Genomic DNA, 25,569 nt, shown 5'->3' on the forward strand with positions numbered 1-25,569 from the left:
ATCCAAATAAGTTCATTTATCGATTTTTGGCGAATTTTTGAAAATCCAAACTTGACCATTTTGGTGATTTATGCTTTTTTTTTAAAAAGTACGTACTTGATCAGTAAAAATGTTCAAAATAACGCCTAAAAACTGATATTAACCCCCCCCCCAATCCAAATTTCGCCATTTCCAGCCATTCTGGAGCCTCCAGCGCGATTTTTAAATTTCTCCAGAATTTTGAATTTGCTCCAGAAGGCGTGAATATGAAGTTGGGCAGGTAAAAATCGAGTTGTGTGTTATACTCGATCTGTTTAACAAGTTTATCCACATTTGAGTCGGTTTCAGACACCTCAAGAGTGGTATTCAAAATTCTGAAGGAATTTAAAAATCGCGATGGAGGCTCCAGAATGGCGGAACTTGGCCTCGGGGGGGTTTGTGGTGTTCGAAATACAGCGATTCACGCAAATTTCGAAAATTTTCTTGAAAACGGTAAAATTTTGATTTTTTTTGGATTTCTTATTATGAAAAAAGGTGGTCACAAAACCACTCTTGAGGTGTCCCTCCCAAAACCGACTCAACAGTGGATAAACTTGTTAAACAGGTCGAGTATAAAGCACAACTCGATTTTTAGTTGCTCAATTTCATATTCACGCCTTGTGGAGCAAATTCAAAATTCTGGAGAAATTTAAAAATCGCGCTGGAGGCTCCAGATCGGTGGGAAATGGCGGAATTCGGTCTCGGCAGGTTAGTTGTGGACAAAATACAGTGATTCGCGCAAATTTCGAAAATTTCCTCGCAAACGGGAAACTTTTGTTTTTTTTTGGATTTTTTATTTGAAAAAAAAATTGGTCAAAAAACCACTCTTGAGGTGTCCTTCCCAAAACCGACTCAAATGTGGATAAACTTATTAAACAGATCGAGTATAACACACAACTCGATTTTTAGCTGCCCAACTTCATATTCACGCCTTCTGGAGCAAATTCAAAGTTCTGGAGAAATTGAAAAGTAGCGCTGGAGGCTCCAGAATGGTTGGAAATGGCAGAACTCGGCCTCGGGAGGTTTGTTGTGGACGAAATACAGCGATTCGCGCAAATTTCAAAAATTTCCTCGCAAACGGTAAAATTTTGATTTTTTTGGATTTCTTATTATGAAAAAAGCTGGTCAAAAAACCACTCTTGAGCTATCCCTCCCAAAACCGACTCAAATGTGGATAAACTCGTTAAACAGATCGAGTATAATACACAACTCGATTTTTAGCTGCCCAACTTCATATTCACGCCTTGTGGAGCAAATTCAAAATTCTGGAGAAATTTAAAAATCGCGCTGGAGGCTCCAGATCGGTGGGAAATGGCGGAATTCGGTCTCGGGAGGTTAGTTGTGGACAAAATACAGTGATTCGCGCAAATTTCGAAAATTTCCTCGCAAACGGGAAACTTTTGTTTTTTTTTGGATTTTTTATTTGAAAAAAAAAAACTGGTCAAAAAACCACTCTTGAGGTGTCCTTCCCAAAACCGACTCAAATGTGGATAAACTCGTTAAACAGATCGAGTATAATACACAACTCGATTTTTAGCTGCCCAACTTCATATTCACGCCTTCTGGAGCAAATTCAAAATTCTGGAGAAATTTAAAAATAGCGCTGGAGGCTCCAGTGTGGCAGGAAATGATGAAATTTGGATGGGGGGGGGGGGGTAATATCACTTTTAGGACTTACTTTGAAGATTTTTACTGATCAAGTACGTACTTTTTTTTTAAAAAAAAAGCATAAATCACCAAAATGGTCAATTTTGGATTTTCAAAAATTCGCCAAAAATCGTTAAATGAACTTGGGCAGCTGCAAATTTGGGTTTGGAGGTTTTAGAACATGCTCTTTCCAAAAATCGCGCTCCCGTTCAAATCGGAGGCGGACCCCTCAAGATGTTCCCTTGTCAGTCTAACAACCAATCATGTGCTATCATTATAGGGTTAAAAAGTACTTTTTTTTTCTTGGCTATATGGTCTAAAATGGTAACACTATTTTCTAAACAGGGCTTTCTTATCACGAAAAATTCGATGCTAAATTTCCACTAATTTCACATTAAATAGAACTAAATTTACGTGAAGTGAGTTGTTTTGCATTCTTGCTATCATGTAAATGTTGTGGCGAATCAAAATAACTCTTTTACACAACTTTAAATTCATTTAATCGTGCAATTTAGCCCGTGATAAGAAAGTCCTAAAGCTCTTTAATACAAGTATGGAAATAGATTATGCTCTCAAGAAAGTCTTAGCATTTTATGTATGTATTACGTACTGCGCATGGCAGGTTGGTGTCGTCACGCGGTGGAGGTGGGTGGAGCAACCAATGGGGTGCAACGTTGTACGTGAACAGCTGATTTGATGCTTGCTCGCGCACTGCGCAGTACGTAAAACTTACGTAAAATCCTATGACTTTCTTAAGAGTATAATCTATTTCCATACTTGTATTAAAGAGCTTTAGAAAGTCCTGTTTAGAAAATAGTGTTACCACTTTTAGGATGTAGTGTTACCATTTTAGACCATATAGCCAAGAAAAAAAAAGTACTTTTCAACACTATTATCATTCACTGTGACCAACTGAAATATTTAGCAGAAAACTTTGTTAGGGGTTCACGATATTTCTGGGCATCCTGTATATTTCACACCTTCTGGAGTAGGTAGGTATACCCACCTAATTATGAGATGTGCGTATCTATATTTACTTAAACGTAGATAATTTTGCATGCTCGCATAAACTGCAACAGAACAGCACAGAGTTTAACTGAGGTCATTCTGTCATTCATTTGCAATGATAATGATTTTCATTTATATATGTATCTGTAAACATTACACATAAACAATGTGTTATTCTTGCTAGTTCAACTAAATACAGCAAGACTAGAGCTCTCTGAGAGTGAGTCTAGTATTTTAACCTTTAAAGATATTATAATTCGATTGCATAATAACCGAACCGCAAACGGTGCGATTTATTTATACAAATACAAACATACTGGCCAAAGATATCTGCATATGCATTTCGCATTTACAATTACACAAAGACAATGAGATAGAATTTCTGACCCTAATAAATCTTTTCGCGCGCCATAGCTCGCACTTTTATAAATAGTGTAACATAATAAGCATTGTTCGAAACTATAAACATCAAGGTTTGTAATGTTTAGTCAATGTTAAATTAATTACTATAATGTTTTTATCTTCGATTACCTAATCTCATTTTAAGCTAGCCATCAAGTGACAGTAAACCTTGCCGACAGTAGCAAGTTATCTACATATGTTTGTGGCTAGTTTGTGGGTACAATACCTAATGCCCTTTATGAAATTAGGAAATTTAAAAATCCAGCTATAGCTTTATGATCAGTAACTAGTTATTGACGATCACCGGCACTCCGGCAGTAATTTATATTCGTTGAAAGGTTGATTTGTTGATAATCCAATTAAGTATTAGATAGATACGTCTTGAATTGTTTAGAAAGCAAAATGTGTATGAGTCTAACCGCATGCACTAACAATGGTCATACATAGTAAGTAGAAAAGTAGTTTGTTACCAGTATTCTAGTTTTCTTTTTCACATAATCTACTGTAAATTATGTATGTATTATATTATATTGTATACTACTACTGACACATGCATTGAAAAGATTCATTATTGTGTAGCTCTCCACTTACCTTGATTTTGAAACCATGATTCGTATAAATTAATCGTCAAAATGGGATGCTGAAAGCTGTCCGGTTGATTGGTTTCTTTTTGTATTGGTATCCAGAGAGGAATCCGCACTTTATGATCGAAACATACCGACAGGTAGTGATGGAAGATTCAAAACTATGAACATCCGGACATTACATACTAAGGTTTTAAAAATAGGACCCATGTCGTCTGAACTTCGAAAAAGAATCACGAGCATTTTCAATGAACACGATACGAACAATTACTCCCAACGCAACGATTAAATGTGGCATTTTTTATACCAAACACATGCATTTATTTTTTAGGAAACTGTTGATTAAATATTAAAATTAAAACCGAATTTGAAATTAGACTGATAAGAACTTGAGAAGTGATAAGAATTAACCAGTGCAGCCATTTTAGCCACATTATGCATCATAGTACAAAATTCTGGAACACGACTAAAAATCAACTTACTGATCCGTAATTTAATGTGGAGTGTAAAAATGATCTCTGATCTCTCCTTCAAACTTCAAAGATTGAATTTGAATCTGATTTTGATTACTTTTTTTTTTAAATTGAGGATATTTTCACTAAAAAATGGAAAGAAAATCAAGAAAATGGAAAGAGGAGAGGACGTACATATCGCACCTCGGGAGTAATAAGGTCACATCTCAAAAAAGTGAAATTTTACAGGAGAGTGATTTTCTTTTTTTTTAAAACTTGATTCATCATTTTCATCAACTTAAAATCAATTGTGAGGAATGAATAGCATGTCATTTTGAAGATTGGGTATCCTACCTTCATTTAGCATAAGAATATTTTGAAAAATAAACTCTTAAAGAGGAAATATTTCAATGTTTGGAAAACATTTTGAGTTATAACCTTTCATAAAAAGTGATCTGGAGGCGAAAAAAAGCGTCCAAAAAAAATTTCATGATAACAAAATTGTAGAGAATTAAATTTCCAATCGACATAATGTCGTTAGTTTTTTTCTAGAGTGCTTAGTTTTTGAGTTTTTCTCAAAAAACTAAAATTTCAATGTATATGCAAATTAATTTTTCTGAAAAATGTTCTATTTTAAAAATTTTTTGTTTTGGAACAAATCTACAAAAAATACACTCCTTGTGATTATTTTACATCTTAAAAACGTTCAAAACTATCGAAACTGTTTTCTGACACTTTGTATGTGCGAATTTTACTCAAAGAAAGAGGAGTTTTTTGAGATGTGACCTTATAACTCCAAACAACTTGCAATGTTGTAGAAATTTTGAGTTAGGCCCTTTGCATTTTTTACATGATCTAAGCAGCATACCCGATTCAAAGTGTTATTTTTGGTTGCAGGGGGTCATGCAAACCCCAAAAATGCAAAAACATCAAAATCGATTTTTTTTGAGATGTGACCTTATTACTCCCGAGGTGCGATATGCTTAGCAATAGAAAGGCGGTGGACGTGGTTTTCCATAGATGCTCGTTAGTCGTGAATTTTTTAATTGTTGTTCTAAATGTGTATGTATTGTTCATCTCATTCCATTAAGATTGACCTCTCATCACTACAATGAAAAATGTAAAAATAACCTTTTAAATTTGAAAACCTAATTTCAAAATCTAAAGATCAAAAAACAAAATTTAATAAAAAAAATATAAAGATGATCAATCGAAAAAGAAAATGATAGGAATAGGTACCTGCTACCTACAGGGTGGACAGAAATATCGGGTACCCCTAAAAAAGTTTTCTGCTAAATACTTCGGTTGGTCACAGTGAATGATAATAATGGTAGCACATGATTGGTTGTTAGACTGGAGAGATAACATTTCACTAATCATATGCATCTATTTCACGTTGCCAACCTATATTTTTAATGAAAAACTTTCTTAGGGGTACCCGATATTTCTGTCCACCCTGTATACGTACACACCTACTCAATTTATATATCAAATTATTTTGTTTTAAATTTTGGCTAAAATTATGATTTAAACTATGCCTACTTACCTATTGGAAATTAAAAAAAAAACTTAATTTTGAAAATTTTAATACTTGTACATGAATCTGCGAAATAAATTTTAAAATTTGCTGTCAGGGACAAAGCGAAGCGGGGGGCTAGGAGGCAGCCTGCCCCTCAGTGTTCCGCGAAAGTTGGAAAAAGTTGGAAAATTGTGAGAAATTCAAGAAAGTTGGGAAAATACAAAAATGTTGACAATAATAACCTTATTTTAGTTTCATAGTTTTCAAAAACTAAAATTTTTGACAATCATCAAATCAAAGTAACAGCTTTCCCAACTTTTGAAACCAAATCTGTTTCTGAATCTATGATTTTCCCAACTAAAATTCATATTTTTTTCAAAAACTTTTGCCCTCGCTTTGTTCGGGGTAAACTGTTGTAACTTTTCACATCAAAATTACAGGTGTTTTGCTTCTAGAAATTACAAATTTTGAAAAATTTTGCCCTCGCTTCGTCCGGGGAAGCTTTTAACCTCACTTCGCTCGGGCTAATTTGATTCTCTTCTCCTGGGTTACAATTGAAGCATATGTTTCCAAAACGCACTAAGTCCAAAAAAATATTGATAAGAAATTCATGCTACTTAGTACAATCTGGATACGCAGAAATCAGCCATTTTGGACTGCAACTTTATGCTAGATGGCCGTGCAACCTCAGAATCTTTGAAAATGTACTTATAGTACAGTTTGCAAACATATGCTTTAATTTCAAAAAACTTACGATTGAATATTGAAAAATATTGAGACCAGAAAAACTTGATTCTTTTATTAAAATTGATGTTCTACTTTTCAATTTCTACTCACATGTTTTCTAAAGAAACTTGAGATCAGAAAAACTGAACTCTTACATTAAAATTGATGATATTCTACATACTTTTCAAATCATTAATTTTACAAAACTTTTGCCCTCGCTTCTGTCGGGCCATTCAAAATACTAAGTACTTAAAAAAATTTAAAGAATATGGAAATCAAGCAGAAAAATTCCAAAAATACTCACGATATTCAAAGCATATAAAAATTTCAAATTTTTCATTTCTTTCTGAACAGAACCTCACCACTTGTAGCTTAAATATTCTCTCTTTTCACCCAACTTGGGAATTTTCAGTCGAATAAGTTGGGAATCATAGGGTTTTTGCCCCCCTCCCTAGCAAAACCACTTCACTACGTCCCTGTTTGCTGTGAAAAAATTTCAAAAGTGTGTTGAAATTATATAAAATCAATGAACAACAACAACAACAAAACACACTTTAAAGTTTAAAAACACTAAAATTCAATAAAACACGCGAGAATAAGTCAGAACTTCAGAGGTTTGCCAAAATAAATTCCAAAAAAATGCTTGTTCAAACGCCTTTAAAATATGTACTTACATAGGTACTAAGTAAGTATGATACCTAAATCACTGTAAATCATCAAATAATGATAAAATAAAGTAATTCATTACTTTTGGGAAATTTTCCGTGATGTTAATGCATCATTAGCAGTTAAATAATCTTGCATCATTTTACCATTTCTTCAATCACTCAAGACTTGGTGATTTTCAGTGATCCAATACTTTTTTCATGTTTTTACTTACATCATTTTAACATTTTCAACACTTCACAATGAATCATAGAGGCAACCTTCATTGAAATTTTATCAGTAGATATTTATTTTGTACTATTCTGTTCAATGCTTTTTTGAGCGTTTTTACATCATTTGAAGTTTGAACATGTTTTTTGTACACTTTTTGGTGCATTTTGGGAAAATTCAACGTTTTTTTTTTTTTTTTTTTTTTTTTTTTGATAATTTTCAGTGATGATTTGAATGCTTTTATTTCATCATTTTAATTTCATTTGATAACAGCAAAACCGAAAAGTTACAAAAAACCACGTTCAAAATGCTTAAAACGTTCAAACTTTAAGAGTTTTTGAAGAAAATTAATCAAAAATGAAGCTTTTGAAGAGAATACCTATACCTACCTAGGTCTATTTTGTTTTATTATGTTTTTTTTATTTTATTTTATTTTATTTTATTTTATTTTATTTTCAAATGCGGGTCAGTTCTTGACACAGATTGGAACCAAAAATCGGTTCAAGTACTAGATTCACTCACTATAATCAGACATCAAAAGTCTTGACATCTTTTAGACTCACAATCTTCGATGATATTTTTGAACTTCTATCTCGTTCTCATCGAGCGTAGTAGTTCCTATATAACATAGGACATAGAGGTTGCCTATTCTTGAGATCGAAAGAGTTGGATTTTTGCTGAAAAAGTTACTTGAGCACTAATTTTAAACAACTTTTAGACGATGTGGGAAATTAGCGCAGGCCTAATGTACAAATATCTAATTGCATATCTATATAACTGAATAAAAATTTCAAGAATATGATTTTTTTTGTAGGTATTGAATCAAATTTTAAGGAGTAAAATGAAGTAAAATAAAATTTCTATAAATGCATCAATTATCTGAAATAATATGGTTTGTTGCATCTCACGTAGCCTTTCGACGATGTTTTCTTTACTTACTTGTGAACTTAATCAATTTTTTCAATTTGATAGATCCTCCTACAAACCATCTTGACTTTTTCCAAGGTCACTGATTTTTTTAAGGTCATTCACCTAGGATGAAATCGAAAAATTGTCGAAAAGTTGCCCTTCACGGAATGAATATTTATTTTCAACAATGACTTGTACCTATAGCTTTTAAAATTTGCTGAACAATGAAATAATCATACTGAAATTGATTTACTTAGGTACCAAATGTTTGAAGTCTAATAGTTCAAATTAACTTTTATTTCATTAATGTACCTACCTATTGTTTTTAAATTGCTCGTCAACCCGTGCATCTACAGATGAGCAACATTTTGAGTGCATCAAGAGCCCACCTAGATCTTTAAGATGAAATAAATGAATCAATATTTTTAAAATTTTTATTTGCACATTTAATTTTTGATTTTTGTTCGCATTTAATCAAAATAAATAAATACTTATCATCTTAACGTAAGTTATTAACATTTATCAAGAAAAAAATAAAAATAAAAAAACATTCGTGTTTGTAAGTGAAAAACAAAACTAGTTGCTTACAATGAAAAAAGCTCATATTTGTACTCCTACAACATTTCATTCATTCTGAATCTATTGTACTAAGGTATAATGAATTTTCGTACATTTTCAAGCACTACCTACCTATTACAAAGAAGAAAAATAATAGACACATGGAATAGGAATTTTAAAAAAAGACAGAATTTTTGATTAACCGAGTCAAACTGTGTTCATTCATACCTATACAGTACATATTACCTAATCATACACGATCCATTCACATTCTACAGTTCTACACTCATCGTTTACTGACACATCAAAAACACGAAATAGGCAATAGAATGATAGACCATTAATAGGTACAGATAATTACGATATGTTACTGAGATCTAATTTAGATGTCAATAAATTAAGTTATTCGAGACGTTAATTTTGTAAAAAAGAAAATGTACACGTTATTTACAAACATGATTCGCTCGAATACAATACCTACATTTATGAGTAAGTTATGCATTTCACAACGTACGTGCGGGACGGAACGGGACGGGAACACGGACCGAACAAAAAAGGCACTAATAATCGGTATTTACGTATATAATATTATGTATAGAGGCATTATTTAAAAGAAACAAAATATCACAGCGATTTATGGTCTAGGATCGTAGGGAGTTGCGTTGAATCCCACATATCTGTTATTCTTCCTATGCACGAAACCGGTGTCCGGGGAAGCGTTGTAATAAACAACGCGACGGATACCGAACGGATCGATGTATCCGAAGCTTCCAGTGCGTTCTTGTCCGGAGCTATTTTCTTCGTGGTATTGCCTGGGCAAAAAATACTTGAAACCGTTCCGTGTGACAGAAACGCCATCGTAGGGCGTCTCGTTATCGAACGACTTTCTGCTATACTGCACTTTATCGCCAAAGTAGGACGGACTCGGACTGATGATGGAATTTTGATTATATTCTGGCCTAGATTTGACTGCGGATGTATACAGGGGAGCTTTGTACAAGCTTTTATTCGGATAATAGTATTTGGATACAGGAACATAAGTAGAAGGGGTTATGGCAACGGTGGCGTCGTTTTCGGCTTCGTGGGCCAGAACGGTGGGTGGCGTTGACGAAGGGTAATATCCGGCCGGCGGCGTCGGTCTACGTTTCGGGTAAACCGACGAACCGGGCAATGGCGTCGATCCGGGGAAAATCAAGAACTTGGATTTATCCGCCGAGTACGTCGTTGGAGATACCGGACGTTCCGAAGAGCTCGGGAAGAGCAAGAATTTCGAGTTATCCGGCGGTGCCGGTGCATAGGTCGACGAAATGGGCGATTGCGTCGAGCTAGGGAATAGCAAAAATTTAGATTTATCTTCGGGGTACTGTTGAGGTACAATGTTTGCTTTTACTGTAGGACTAGAAACATCGGTTCCGGCCTGCGGCGGAACGTATTTGGCTGATTGGAGTGCCGAATCTATAGGCGTTTGATTACCTACGAATAATCGTTTCGTTCGGACGATTCTGTAGCCTTCGTTATCGGCTATGTAGTCGTTGAGGCGAAGGTATCCGTCGGCGTCTACCCAGCCGTACGATCCGATTACCGTGCCATCTTGCAGGCGTTTTTCTTTTCTGTACTGGCCGCTTATGGTCTGGTATCGGAAGTATCTTTCTGGGCCTTCATCGGTTTGTATATGATACTGAGTGTTTGGCGACGTATCCCATCCATCTATTTTGGCACTGATCACACCAATCACTGTCATCTGTAACAATATAAAGCAAACGGATGCCGTTAATTGTGATTTATTTTGAATGCTGATTAGTGATTATATTCGTATCGATAAAATTTGATCAAAATCAGAAACTTGGTATGTATAGGTATATTAGAAAAGGTGGGCACTGTATCTTAGATAAATATGCCCTTTGAGGACTGAGGAGATTGGATTTTTTAGATGATTTTTTTCGACTTCTCCATATCTCCTGTAAAATAGTCGCGAGAAAGGAATATGATTCGTCAACAAGAAAATGACTTGAAGTTTTACCACATCATGAAATTCAGCTCACCAGATGGTGACAAATAATTATTATTTGTGATAATGATAAAATTCATCTCGCCATTTTAAAATAAAGCTACGAGTGTAAAACAATTCTTTCAAAAAATTCTATGTCCATGAAAAAAATGATTTAAAAAATCAAGTAGGTACCTATGGAAAAACGAAAATGGAAAAAAATTAAATAAGAGTCTTTTTTCATTTTATTTTATTTTTCTCGATGTTTTGATCAATTTTAAACATTGCAGCAAGATTCCAGACCGGTAGGTATGTTCCTATAATGCCATATTGATCACCCTGCAGCAGTACAAGACTGCAAATAAATATGTGCCTGCTAGATAGGTAGGTAGGTAGGTACAGGGTGGCCAGAAATATCGGGTACCCCTAAAAAAGTTTTCTAACTAAATACTTCGGTTGGTCACAGTGAATGATAATAATGATAACACATGATTGGTTGTTGGACTGGAGAGATAACATTCCACCAATCATATGCATCTATTTCACGTTGCCAACCTATATTTTTAATGAAAAACTTTCTTAGGGGTACCCGATATTTCTGGCCACCCTGTAGGTAGGTAGGTAGGTAGGTAGGTACAAAGGCTCGTTAGCGTTCATTAAGGTAGGTGCATAATTCTTTCTATAACTCGATCGTTGAGAAGTACCTAACTATTTCTGATGAGAATAATAATGCAACAATGTAGTAGATCGTCCAATTACTTAACCATTATTTATGTAATTTTTTCTAAACGACCATCAATGCACAATGCACCAAGCATCACAGACAAAAATCTACTCCATGAGAAACTAATCATCTACAAGATAAGATGTAATCCAGTCGCGGCGAATAAATTAATAGTTTTGTGTAGTTAAAAATCAAATTCATATCCGGCAATCGGTAAACAAACCGGAAAGCCGCACGTGCGTTTCTGCAACCAGTTTTATAATATCTACTTACATACGTACTTCGTAATCGTACAATATTTTTGGTCGAATTTCCTACTTTATTAATTATTACATAGGGTATTATTGATTCGAAATTTGTGAGAACAGGTAAGAGAAATTTTGGAGTTTGGAAAAATTGTCACCCACCCTCCCCTCACACAATTCAGCCATTTGTGTGTTTTTGTTTCGTTTTTTTTTCAAATTCAAAATGCATCTCGAATTGAAAAATACCCCCAAAAAATAAACCGTTCGAAATAGACTTTGATTTCGAAGGGACGAGCATGGCAGGAAATAAAAATGCAGTTAATTACCAAATGGACAAGGCCATTACCTATATAATATAAGATCGATTTTTACCATTTTTTTTCTTTTGAATTTCGATGGATGTGAAACCTTAAAATGGTGTGTAGCATTAGCAAATTTTTGAGCATTTATTAGTAGGTATCAAAAAACAATCTTGCAAAATTTTTTGGAAAATAATACCCGAGAATTTAAAGGGTATAAGCAAATATCATCCAATCGAAATTTACTTTCAGTCTTCCACACCGGCTGCGGAAAATTCCTTTAAAATGACCCAAATAAAATTTTAGCTCGTCTCTGCACACATTCAGATTAATTACTCAGATAATTGCTTTTTTGACTGCTTCCATCAATCTAGGAGCAATTTTACAAAATTCTGACCTTTCACTGATGTAATAAAAAATGGAAAGAAGAGAAATACATATGTAAAACGAAAAATATTTTTTGATTTAAACGGATGGAAAATGGATTTTGGAAAATTGTGTCTAAATCAATTACTGTAGAAGTGGTAATGAATACATTTTAGTGGTCAGTGAGAAACTTTGAGAAGCAAAACTCCATTTCTCGAATTTTTAGTCTAGGAATTAAATCTGGACTGAATACGACACAAATCAAAATGTTACCTAATTCTGCTCGTCAACGTTTGATGCGTAAGTAGGTACCTCTACCTACTGTCGTTTTTTTAGCGACCCCCCCCCCTCTACTCTTCAATTTCGTGTAAGCTGTTTTGAGTCATTTTGAAAAATTCTAGAGACCAGAAAATTTTTGTATATTACAAAAGCTCATCTTCTTATACTTACATAGGTAAATATTTTTCAAAAAAAAAAATTAATAAATAAAATACCAACTTCTATGAACGAGAATAATGTGAATGGACAGCTCATTCGTATACAATAGTGCTACTTATGTTAAATTTAGAAGATGTCATTGGGTTAGCATTCCACTACATAGGTACGTAATAGCAATTAAGAGGGACGAAGATTAGTTGTTTAATCTTTTGTCACCTTGAAATTTCTTGAATGAGGTTTATTCATCCATAAGGTATGGCTTTTTCCAATCATCGTATATATGTATGTAGGTGATGGGAAACTATTTTTATTTTTTGTGAAATATTCAACGAGTGAGGAATTTTAGGGACATCAGTTCATTTTTTATAATTTTCAAGCACAATTAAGATTCAAGTTTCTAATAAATAGTAATGTGAAACTTCAAAATTTGCTTCCACGGTGTAAAGTCATAAAAATTGCAGACATTCTGTTTAAAAATGAAGGTAAAGTAAGAGGTATTTCAGGACGATTTTAAGATGGATAAATAGATCCAAGTCACAGTCAGTTTTTTATCTCTTGAAGTGGTGCGGAGAGGGGTGTGCGATCATGAAATATAGATATGATTCTCATACTCTCACTCCAGTATAAAAACACCAAATTTTTTGAAAAATGTTTTTCCAAGTAGATTTTTCCACCTTCTCAAGTACCTAAAGCTTGAAATCGATTTGAAAGTACCTATTGAAAAAGACGCCCATGCACGTCGTCATGTTTGAGCTAACAAAAAAATGTCAATTCAAAAATATTTTTCAATGTATAGGTAAGGATTTCTCAGCTCCATGCTAATTTTTAGGATTTTTCACATAGTGGAATACGTAATCAAAATTATTAAAAGAGTATTTTTAGACAACATTTTCGGTTTGGTATAGGGACAGTTTTAATTGAAAAATTTGGTATGGTGAGATTTGGATTCAGCGAGTAAAATGAAATCACTTCGATTTTACATAATCCTTTCTTTGATAATTGGAATGTTGAATTTTTTCCTTTTTCCCCTTATCATCTGCAACTAAGTAGGTATCACAGAAAATCTGGTCAAAAAATCACAATTCGACAATTTAAACAAAATATCTAAGAGAGGAGAACTTTTTGAGTCAATTTAATCACTATGAATACGAATCTAACAAGATTTATAGGTAAGGTAAAGTGGGGTAATTGCAAAGTACTTTTTGATTAGCGACACTTTGAGAGGGCGCTGTGAGAAGACTATTGCACGGATGAAGCTAAAATTTGTACCACGTATACTTCAGGGGGGTTCTCTATCAATGGTAAAATTTTGGTAGGTACAATTTGATCCACAAATCGTGGAGAAAATTGCAATTTTAAAATTTGAAAATCGACTTTTGCATTTACCCCATGTTGGGGTAAATGCAAAAGTGGGCAATATTTTTTTTTTTTTGCATTTTCAACACACTCACTGTATTCTACGTGTCATTAGCTAACTTTTGATGTATTCGTGGTCTTGATTCGGTAAAAAATTCGATAACTTTTCCACTTCCCAAAAAATTTTTCTTTAGTGAAAAAATCTTGAAAAATGATTTTTTTTTAAACTCGCCAAAATAACCAAAAAATCAACTATTGATCATTTCTGATGTTTTTTATGTAAAAAACTCGTCATAGAAATACATTTTTCATCAAATATATTAGTAAAACATTAAAAAAGAGCAATAATTTTAAAATTCAGTAAAACTGTTATAATCACTTCTGTAACGTGTAACTCATCATGTGACCGTGGAAGTTTATTTTTTTTTGTAATTTCAAACCATTTTCAAGTTATTTAGGGCAAAAAAATATTTGTGGTAAGTGCAAAAATGAAAAAAAAAAATCGTTTTTGCAATTACCCCGAGTCGATTTTTTCTGGGGTAATTGTTGTTGCTTCGACACCCCCTAATTGGCACAATCAGAAAATTGATATTTTTTTTGCATGAGGTCACAATTTTGCAATTACCCCACTCTACCTTACATTTAATTTTTGAGTGGAAATTTAAAAATTTTCCAAAGCTCGCAGCTTTTATTTGGCTTCAAGTACATGACTTTTTGGAGTTTAGGGAGTTTTGGGGGTCCGTTTTCCTTTCATTTCTTTGAAAATAAGAACAAAAATTGGAAGTCATTTTTAGAAACCTTTGTATTTCAGTACAATAAAGGTGAAACATTGCACTCAATCAAATAATATGGTGGGCTGTTTTACATTTTTTTTCTTCTTAAATTTGATGGAGTTAAGCGAATAATCATAGCCAAGTGTCCCCAACAAGACGGGGAGAAATTTCAAATTTTCATGCGAATGCTTAACACTCCCTCTCCCTCCGTCGGGAGCCCAAAGTTTGAAAAATTTTCATGTTTTTCGCAAAAAAACATTTTTTTTCTTCAAGTGATCCAAAAAATGAACTTCTAGATTTTCTAGCAGTTAGAACGTATGAGAGAAATCAGAAATGAGAACATCAAGAGACTATTTGAACAAGAAAATTGAAAAATTGATTTGTAATATTTGAAAATTTTTCAAATTTTTGAAACTTTGGACTCGCTAAAATTCGAAATTTTTTCCAAGTTGAAATTTTCTTTAAACCGTGAACAAAAACATAGTTGACCAATTTCAGGTTTTCTTTTACACATCTCATGGATCAGATGGAAACGGAATTTCTATAATTTTAGATGTAGGTGTGGATGTCTCATTTTTGATATGTATTTAGCTATTTACCTACCTATATTGGCAAAATTTTGAATTTTTTCATAAATTGTTGCACCAACAAGATTGTAAATATTTGGAAAATTTGTCCTCACAAGCATGTTGGCTTGCTACCATGTTTATTCTTCCAAACGACTATTCGCACGTGTACCTATTGAAAAACAGCAATTTACGAGAAAAAAACTGCATCTCTCAGTCCAGTTACTTAGTATTAAAACACAAATACCTCGCGTTCTAATAATTTTTGGATTTGCTACTCACACGATAGGTAAGTTAACATTACATAACCGTAATTTATACCACGTAAACATACGAAACGTACACGGTCGGTACCTAGATATATACGTACGTTCCAATGCTTAATGTAGAATTTATTACATAAGTACCTAATCTTGGGCGAATATTACGGTAAGGAGAGCACCTCATCCATGGACCAAGGTCGTCCCTCACATATCAAGACGGACGCGTGGGAATGAATAAAAACATAAATCAATATTTCGTTATATATCGTACCTATAGTCTCCTATCCTATGTACAATAGACTATATATAGACAGTCTATCTATAAGTAAGTAATTTAACAAAACGGTACGCCTTTTTCAACTATCGCTCATTTACAGACTCCGCGTACGAGCGTATTAAAAGCCCATTAGCGCGTAATTAAAACACACGCGTGAATTCCAATACGAGGAAGTCTCTTGCTATAGTCACGATGCTTGTACAGCACGACGTCGGAAGAGCGCATCCGAGATTGTAGATTGTATTACACACACCACACCGCACAAATAAAGCTCGATGACCAGCATACAGCATACAGCATACCAAACCAGCACGATAAAAATTTCGACAACGAACTGTTCTCCTGAGCAAGTACGTACAAAGATTTTATCTTAGCTTTAGATACGTACGTATAGACCGCATAAAAACATGTTAATTGTTTACACAGCTTTGTGGCTCGAGTTACCTGTGTTGACCAAAGTGAAAAAAATCCGTCTCAAAATGCTTTTTACGATCCGCGATAACGCGAAAATGTCACCATCCGGGAAATGAACACATTGTTTAGAACTGGAAGATGTAACCAGTTATAAATCATACAAAGGTGACCGCACCACAATGTTTATTTGAAATATGTAAATATAATTTTGAAGAAGAAAAATAGTGGTCAACTTTTGAAAAAAATGTAATCTAAACCCTTTGAGGACTGCATGACGTCTTGCAGAAGATTCTTCTACCAAAGGTATCTGATCATTCTACCTATCTACGAATCCCTCCTATTGAGACTTCCTGGCTACACTCATACCTCATTATCGAACCGATCGAATTAATATTCAACGCGGGTTATCTTTCATCCTATGTTATTTTAAGACATGATTCAGTATCTCCGAGTCTAATACAATGACCATTTTGGTCCTCCTAAGTATTCTTTTCCTGTATCTCTCACCAGACGGATTGTAAAAACCTAAGGTGCGAGTATAGAATTTATACAACAGTTGAAGAGTGATGATGAGAGAAATATCGACCTTCGCTGGCAGCTTTTTTTCCATCTTTGACCATAATTTGTCGACAAAAGGTTATCGTCGTAAACAAACCGTACAAGAACATGGCACCAGGTAAGTTCGTGGTGTGTTTGCAATACTTCTTTGTGATAAAATCTATTACATAATTTTAGCTAGGTACTTAACATGAACGATCTCGTGGAAGGGTGAATGCAATGGCTTTACGCCAACATAGGTACCTACGAATGCATAGATAGCTATAGGTAGGTAGGTATTTCATTTTTATATCTCTATTTACGCGTAAATTCGCTTTAATGAAATTTTCACCCGTTGTGACAACCTACGCGTCAATCTACAGTTTGAAATAATGAATTGAGAAACTCGCAGCTGGAAAATTAATTCGTTATTTAATAAAATTGAGAATTTTTCAGAGCAATTTTTTTCAGAAATCGTGCTGAGTGTATCGCAATAGTTTTCATATTATACCTACACACTTTTTAATGGGTAAATTCCAATTTAGAATTAACGAAGAGGCGTTTCAAAGAGTTTATTAAGTCATCAATTTTTTTTTCTTTCATTTAAAATGAAAAAAAATTGAGTTCCAGCTTTGAAAGGATCATTTCAAAGCAACTACTTGATTTGTTAAAAAGTTATATGTAATTTTTTTCCATCACAGAAGCTGCTCCAGTAGGTATAATGAGATAGACATACCAAGAATTTAACTTCAAATTGCCAGAATAGATATATTTCATACATTCGCCAACAGCTAAAAGCTATACGCAAAGGTAGGTACAAAAAATAAATTAATTTTTCATTAAAGCCATAACAACTATATCAATCTCACAGACCCCCTGGCTCTCTTACACATCACTCTAGCAACCTGCTCTAAATCACTTAATCTGAGCTATTAAATCATCTTTTAATATTTTTCACACATTCTACAACCATCAAATAAACCACATCCCTTCAAAACAAACACGCTGAGAAATTAGATATTACATAGTCTTATACAATAAAATGCCAAGTTCATTAGAGAAATTCAGTATTCACTGTTTGAACGTGATAGCTCAAGGCATTGCGAAAATTTACACATAAGATAAGTATGTTCAAATGTGGCGACGTGGTCTAAATTACTTACTACAATGAAATCATTTCTCGAGTTACCTTTACCTTTACCTAGGTAGGTACCAGCAGAAGGAATTTACCGCATTTAAAATAGGTATATCTACAAGTTAGTAGGAGGCGATGTCGTGAATGAAAATTCTGCGTAATTATTAGGTTTATTTTTTTAGATTTTGTTTTGAGGGAGTGCGAAATCCAGGGAGTGACGAGATTCTTTGTGAGTGAATGTGGCAGCGAGGTTAAACATGCTTACAGTCTTTTTTGAGTCACTGGAATGTGCAAATGAATTAATTTTGAAATACGAGTAAGTTCATTCGTGATTCATTAGATGAATATTTTTGGAAATGTCACGAACATTTGAGAAGAGAAGGGTCTTTTTTGGAATTAAATTTCTACCTATGTATGTGTAAAACAGATGTAGTTTTTTTTGCGTTCTTGGTTTCTCCCCTCAAATTGAAAGACAATGAGAGGAAAGCAGCTTACTTCAAAACTCACTGCAGGTCAATAAAATTGGGTTCCACTTGAAAAATTGTCGAAACTGGTGATTTTTTTAAAAAGAAAAGCTGGCCCAAGAATTCACTTAAAAGAAGCTTAAAAAAACGAGTTGAAAAATAAAGCAACAATTTCCATCTGTTTTTTTTTTCAGGGAATCTAAATAATGAATTCGAAAAATGCAGAATTTTGAGGCTTTTGCAAAATTGCATAATGAATATAAGAAGAAGAAACCTAAAGTTGAAGGAACCACTCACAGTATCAAAAAATTTATCTATACCTCTCCAGTAAAAAAATTGACATTTACATTGCTTGAAGTATTTTTAGCTTCATAGACGAGCTTCCATCAGCCACCATCCCAACGAAAAAGGTATCTCTACCAGCGAAAATTGTTTTAAATCAAGTAAAGGAAAATTGAAAGACCATCCATAATACATTACTAAAGCAAGATAAAATTGCGAATTCTAAAAAAGTTCAAATAGGTACGTATAATTTCTAGGAAAAATAAAAATTCGAAAAAATTGGGAAAGAAAGCTGATGTTTGGTTTATGATCTGAAGCCTTTTCAGAATCTCTAGCAGATTTTTGGATTTTTCAGCGTTCGAAAATGCGCTAAATTTAAATTTGGCCTGTTTTAGGACAATTTTTCCAACACTGGGAAATCAAAACATTTGCTGAAGGTATCAGAATGACTCAAACCACCACCAATTAATTCAGCAGATCAAAAACAAAACAAAGACCAAATTCGTTATACCTCAATTTCAACAAATCTTGTGAGTTTTTTTTTTTTTTTTTGTGGAAAATGGATCACATAAATTTTTAAAAAGTCGTCAAAATTATTTTTTTGGTAAAGAATAAATTTGTACTCCGAAGAAAAAAGGATGGGAGTCCATTTTTTTTTTGGATTTTTAGATTTTTACATCATTGGAAAGCTCTTCCAATGATTCCAATGATGTGAAAATCGAAAAAAATGGACTTCCATCCTTTTTGCTTTGGAGTACAGAATTTCAAATATACCTATGTCTCAGGGGGATGGGGAGCTTGATTACCAGAAATCATAAGTCATTTTACGATCAATAGAGTCCTAAAGCAATCGAAGATATTTGTATTTCATCTGCATGTCGATAGCAATTCAATCGAAAATATTTCTGGATGTCGTTAGCAATTCAATGGGGAAATTCAATTTTAAAAATGGCAGAAATGCCACCAAAAGTTTCCATGAATTTAACGTCCAAAAATGATCATAATGTAGCCTGTTGAAAAATGTTTAAAATTTTGTCGAAATCGTTCAATTTATAGCCTATAAAAAAAATCAAAAAAAGTTGAAAACAGACAAATTGTAGTGGAAATGATTCAAAATTCAAGCAACACCCTACACCTATTTAAGCTGACTAAATTGCATAAAAATTTCCAAAAGTGAAATCAAATACAAAATTAGGTCAGGTTAGGATAGATTCATCACAATTTCACAAATATCCTCAAAAGAGGCAGAGTGACGCAAAAATACTTACATTATTGAAAATTGAAAAAAATTAGTTTAAAATGGTAATGTTTTATGAAAAAAAATTGATTTCTTCAAAAAAAAAGGTTACCTATCGATTTTTTTCATTTGAGAAAAAATTGTAGCCTCTCGTTCTTTTTGCAATTTTTTGCATTGTGTTGATCAAAAATTCAACTTAAGATCACATGTGGAATTTTTATTTCTAAATTTAATGAGTAGGTACCTATGTAGGTATACTTAATTACCACCTAAGAGATATCCTATCAGAAAAAAAACGAAAAGTGGAAAACCAATTGACGTTTTGGCGAAACGTTTAAATTCTGGAAAAGTTTCAACAGTTATAAACATTTTTCAAAATGGTAGAAAATTTGCAAAAATTTGAATTATTTTTTTCAACTCAACGTGCCTCCCCTCTCTTCGCCAAGATAAGATACCTCTAGTCAAAAAATTGAGATGAAAAGAAAAATTTTAAAACATTTTCATGGCATAAAAAAATTTTTAATGTTTGGGTAAAATCAATAAGATTTGCTAAAATTGTTTGAAAAAATTAGGAAATCGGTTAGATCTTAGCAAAAAATCTATAAAATAAGACAAGAGTCGATTAAAAAGTAAACAGTGACCCATTCTGACAAAAGGGATCACAATTCGGAAAACTTTTTTTTTACAATATAGAGCAGGAAAATAACGTAAAAAAGCGAGGGCGAAAAGGAAAAAATTGGCACATAAATTTTTTCTTCGGGAATGTGTTCAGATGAACCCCCTGAACTACTAAAAAAACCGCACTTTCTACCCCTGGAGCTAACTTTTTTAGGGGGCTAAAACCGGTTCCGATTCACGTTTTTTGCGATTTACTCCGAAAATATTAGGTTTACAATAAAAAGTACCATGACAAAAAATGTTCCCCTTCAAATTCTCGACAATTTGATACTACGCTCGATATCCATCCCTCAAAAGGGATGCCTGAAAAAAAGGATGGAAAGAGTAGGTGTTTCAAAAAAGGTCAGTTCAATAAATTGATCAAGGTTACCACTTTATATCATTCGTTTTCGCTCAAATTTTTTTTACAAAATCTACTCACTCAACTATTAATTACACCATCATTGATTGGTCTTCAATCCTCCCCGGGGGTTGGTGGGGGGTGCTTGATTTTTCAAGTAACACACAACTGAATCATATATTTGAAAAATGAATCTGGACATGCGATATACATATCGAATAGTATGTTTTCGAGGTCGCTGAATACGAATACCAATTTATTTTTTGGGTCCAGTTCCTCAAAGCCCCTCTGTACCCAAAAAAGGAGGTTAAAATTTTGAAAAATCGTGAAAAGTCGAGTGATATATCGAATGGTATGTTTCCGAGGTCGCTGAGTACGAATATGAACTTATTTTTTGGGTCCCACCCAGGGGTGTGGTGATCCCCCTAAATCAATAAGTAGCGCCCCCCACCAGCATTAGTGCCCCCTCCCCATTTTTTCAAAATTCGAACCTCAAATTTTCCTATTTTTGGTCTTAATATTACTTGTTTTTTTAATTAGAAAAATGTTCAAATTATCAACAATTTTGAGTTTTTATTGCACAAAAAAAATTTATCGCCACACACTCAAGTACTTGACAGTAATAGTATATAAAATTTTAGTCACACTTGCTGTGACGAGTTGTTCTGCAGAGAGAGCCTTCAGCAAAGAAAATATTATTAAAAATCCGATTCATTCGACTATGTTTGATAAATGGCTCTCTGCGATGATGATCTTGGCTTCCGAAAGTGACATTTTTAATGAAATATCCAACGATGAGATAATTGAAATGTTCGCAGGATCATCGAGAGTGTACAGTCGAATATTGTTAAGAAAATGATTTTTGATTTAAACTTTATTAGTTTATTTTCATTTTTTCTAGTAATTAATACATAACAGATTTTAGTAATTTTTGAACTGTTATTCAAAAAATAATTATTTTTGTTTCATTTTTCGAATTAATCGATTTTTAAGAAATACGGGGATTATTTTGATTAGGGGGGGGGGTGTGGCACTCCAATTTAGGAGGTTGTCCAAATTTAGGGGGGGGGCATTTACATCACTATGTCTATGCGGAATGAAAAAAGTTTATTGTTTTTTTTTTACCTTTTTTAGAAATGTTGGAAAAATAGGTAGAATAGTTGTTATTTTTTGGTATGTATTAGAATCGTTTTTTAGAATAGTTTGAAAATATAAGGGATAAGGGGAGGGGGTCGTGAAGATTAGGGGGCATCTACTTGCTTTTTTTCTATGTTCAAGTAAGTATTCACAAATTTGTCAAAAAAAAAGCCCCCCCCCAAAATCGTCAACGAGGAGTTGCTACTCAAGAAAGTGCCCTCACCGCACCCCCGGCCCACCCCCCCCCCCCAATGTCCTATTCGTTTTTTTCTAGGAAGCTAGTTTTCGATATATTTGCAAAAGAAAGTAAAAATCGAAAAAAAAACAATTTTCCATTTTTTGAAACACTATGTACGACTTTTTCTCGGAAAACATCAAATTGTCAGTTTTCATAAATTTTTTTCTTTAAAATGCGTTTTTCTCAAAATCTTGTTTTTTAATCTTTCAACTTCAAGAAATGAAAAAAGGTGGAAAAAAATGAGCTAGGATGCTGGGATTGGTCTCATTCGACTCGGTATGATGTCTGGTGTTCAAAATGGCCAAAAAATTGAAAATTAAAAATCCGATTTGTGGTCCCTTTTGTCATTATAAAAATAATTTATATTTTATATATGATTTTTGTTTGAAAATACATACCTATCTACCTCAAAAGTACAGCATCCTATAGGAAAGATTTATCGTAATCTTTCTATGGGAAATTTATAAGCTTTGAAATTTTGTTTCTCTCCATTTTTTCTTTTCACAGGGCTCTTAACTTTTGTTAAAAATTGAATTTTTCATGTCGAATGATGGCGAAGAAATGTCTACAACTTTCAATTAATTTTTCCTCGTGAAAAATCTATTTTTCAAAAATTCAACGATTCTATGAAAAATATGAAGAGAAATTGCAAAACAGTAGTGCATGCAATTTCCTAACAGTGGAGCAAGATTCATTTTTCTCTATAGGTATAGGGCTTATTAAGGGTAGGTGAAGCATAAAATTCCCCACCGGTGAATATTTTTAGCAGAAATTAAGACGTAGAATGCTCGAAATGGGTGTTTTGTATGTAGATACCTATTTCTCTTTTTTTACTTCCAAGTTTTTATCAGCAAATAATTCCTTATGCACATGACTGAATTATGAATTTAGGATTCCAAATCTCACAGGTAGTTTTGATTATGTCATTTCTGATTCCGAACCTCATCACTCAGTCATCAGCGCATCACCAGTTATTCGTGATGCCAGCATGTCATAAAACGCATATCTTTCTCATTATCGGTTCATTTTACTAAACTTCTCATCTTTCATATTCCTACACACAGGCACTGTACCTATACTGGTTTTATGAACTTTACGAAGAACGCATGGAGGTAATACGCATCCATAAATACTAGCACGTAAGTTAAGTATTACTCAACCTTCCATTAAAATTTATCACAAATCCTCACATCTCATCGTAGTATCGTTTTTATTTACGATTTAGGTACTTTTACCTTCAATTTAAATGCACATATTGTACATCCAAGTCTTACTGCCATAATACTTCCCGACAATTTGTACCTACCCACCATATACCTATTTCATGACCAAACGTGCAAAAGTATCGTCGTAATTTTGCATATTTCACCAAACATCGTGACGTATCGATGTCCACAGCTCAGCATGGCACAGTTATACACATAATTACCTACCGCAATCCATAAGGTAATGTAAAAAAATATCAAGATTCACTATATTTCTACGTATAAGAGCATATCTATACTCGCACAACCACTTTATTTATACACTCTAGGTACCTAGGTATAGCTACAGATGATACATAATGAAATAGGTATATACTTTCTCCGATATCAGTTTCAACTTTTACATATTAATTTATAATAATTCTCGAGAGAGAGAGAGAGAGAGAGAAAAAAAATTGGTAACTGCAACGATATTCGCGTTCGGTTCGCGAATTTTACGTAACCTATAAGTAAATGTAAATTCGCATCATGATGAGAACCAAAGCGTAGTAATCTCGGTTAATTTAACCGCGAACCGGTGTAACGAATAAATGATCCATAATAAAGGTTATAATTCGATCAAAAAATCAATAAAGATCCGCTATGGTTTAATCCATTCGTCGACTCGTCGTCATAGGAGACACAAAAGGTTATATAGAGAGACTACAGAATAAGCTATTGGGAATGCAAAAGCACGTTAATTGATAGCGCCAGGGCCTCGATTGGCAGATTCAAAGCGTGGGAAGAGATCAACGTAACTGGTTGTTTAGTAAATTGAAATTTTAATACGTGTATGACTTGTCAAAGTCTCGTTATAAACCGTAGACTGTAGACTATGCAAAGATGGGTCAATTTTTTGGTGGGCAAACCGGTCACATGTTGAGGAAAAAAATATCTATGGATGTAAGGTCGATGAATTTTGACTCTATAAAATTGGCAAATATGGTCTAATATTGTTCTTAGGGGTAATGGGGAATTATTATCAAAAAAATGATCAATTTTCCAGCCAATGATCGAGTACTTACCGCGAACAGTACGAATAAGGTAAAAATCCATGTCTTAGGTTTCATGAATACGCGTTCGAAAACATCGGGTAATACATCGAATCACAACCGAGCCCTCGAAAAAAGACCGCCAAAAATTCACTTCACTCGATCAAATTACTTGAACCGAACCAATGGCAAACGAGTTAATAATAACGAAATCGTAGCAGATTAATCGCGTAAGTACCGAGCAGAGCACACACATTAGTAACTACAAGAACTGCACTTGCACCTGCGGGCAATCGTCGACTTCTCGCGTGTCCAGCGCGGGCACAATTACTCGAGGCTCGAACTCCAAGACTCGAAGACTCGACGAACGAATACGTACTCGTCGTCGGTCCTAGTGAAATGGAAAGTGCGTGCAGTTTGTTCCGATAATATGCCGGTAATGCGACTGAATCATTTAACTGGTTCCCAATCCCATTGTAGAATTATTTCCCGTTATTACAGTCTTACTGCTGCCTTGAGGAGGGTTTTTAAAACGAATCAGTTCGATACTTTTACATTTTTTATTGTGGCTTTTTTGGGATAGCCGATTTATGACCAATCATCCGTGTTCCGATACGCGTTTAATACTTGAGATTTTTATACATTCTTTACTCGTTCTCGTTATTATTTAATCGTAGTCCGGATTATAAGGTGTTTTTTTTAATACACTTCGGATCTAAGTATACGATACGACACCAAAATGCTACCGATGAGGTAGCTGGAAGTTCCTATTATGTAATTCGGATTATACCTAGAATGATTCATGATCCAGTTGTAAAGATCGCATAAAGACGTAAACACCACTTGGATTCTAGTTATGGGTATCGTCGTATTTACCT

General features: G+C 33.8%; 1 protein-coding gene and 2 long non-coding RNA genes across 4 annotated transcripts in view; 1 reads left to right on the top strand and 2 right to left on the bottom strand.

Moving 5' to 3' along the window:
• The window catches only part of LOC135835174 (uncharacterized), a 51,035-nt gene extending 47,243 nt beyond the window's left edge, over nt 1–3,792 (bottom strand). The window contains exon 1 of the long non-coding RNA XR_010556831.1: nt 3,667–3,792. This is a non-coding gene — a long non-coding RNA (uncharacterized LOC135835174). The remainder of the gene's footprint in view (nt 1–3,666) is intronic.
• LOC135835173 (uncharacterized) lies at nt 3,673–16,590 on the top strand. The gene is made up of 3 exons (XR_010556830.1): nt 3,673–3,799; nt 16,094–16,343; nt 16,420–16,590. It is a non-coding gene; the product is annotated as an uncharacterized LOC135835173 (long non-coding RNA).
• LOC135835170 (uncharacterized) overlaps nt 8,562–25,569 on the bottom strand; it is a 40,575-nt gene continuing 23,567 nt past the window's right edge. Inside the window, exons 1-2 of one of the 2 annotated variants that reach the window (XM_065349315.1) lie at nt 24,725–25,105; nt 8,562–10,440 (exon numbers count right to left, since the gene is read on the bottom strand). In XM_065349315.1, coding sequence (XP_065205387.1) covers nt 9,334–10,440; nt 24,725–24,769 — 1,152 coding nt within the window. In that variant the 5' untranslated portion in view covers nt 24,770–25,105 and the 3' untranslated portion in view covers nt 8,562–9,333. Of the gene's footprint in view, nt 10,441–24,724; nt 25,106–25,569 lie in introns of those variants that run through there. The other variant, XM_065349316.1, reaches the window with a different exon arrangement.

Source organism: Planococcus citri, chromosome 2 (genome assembly GCF_950023065.1).
Source record: "Planococcus citri chromosome 2, ihPlaCitr1.1, whole genome shotgun sequence".
Classification (NCBI taxonomy): domain Eukaryota; kingdom Metazoa; phylum Arthropoda; class Insecta; order Hemiptera; family Pseudococcidae; genus Planococcus; species Planococcus citri.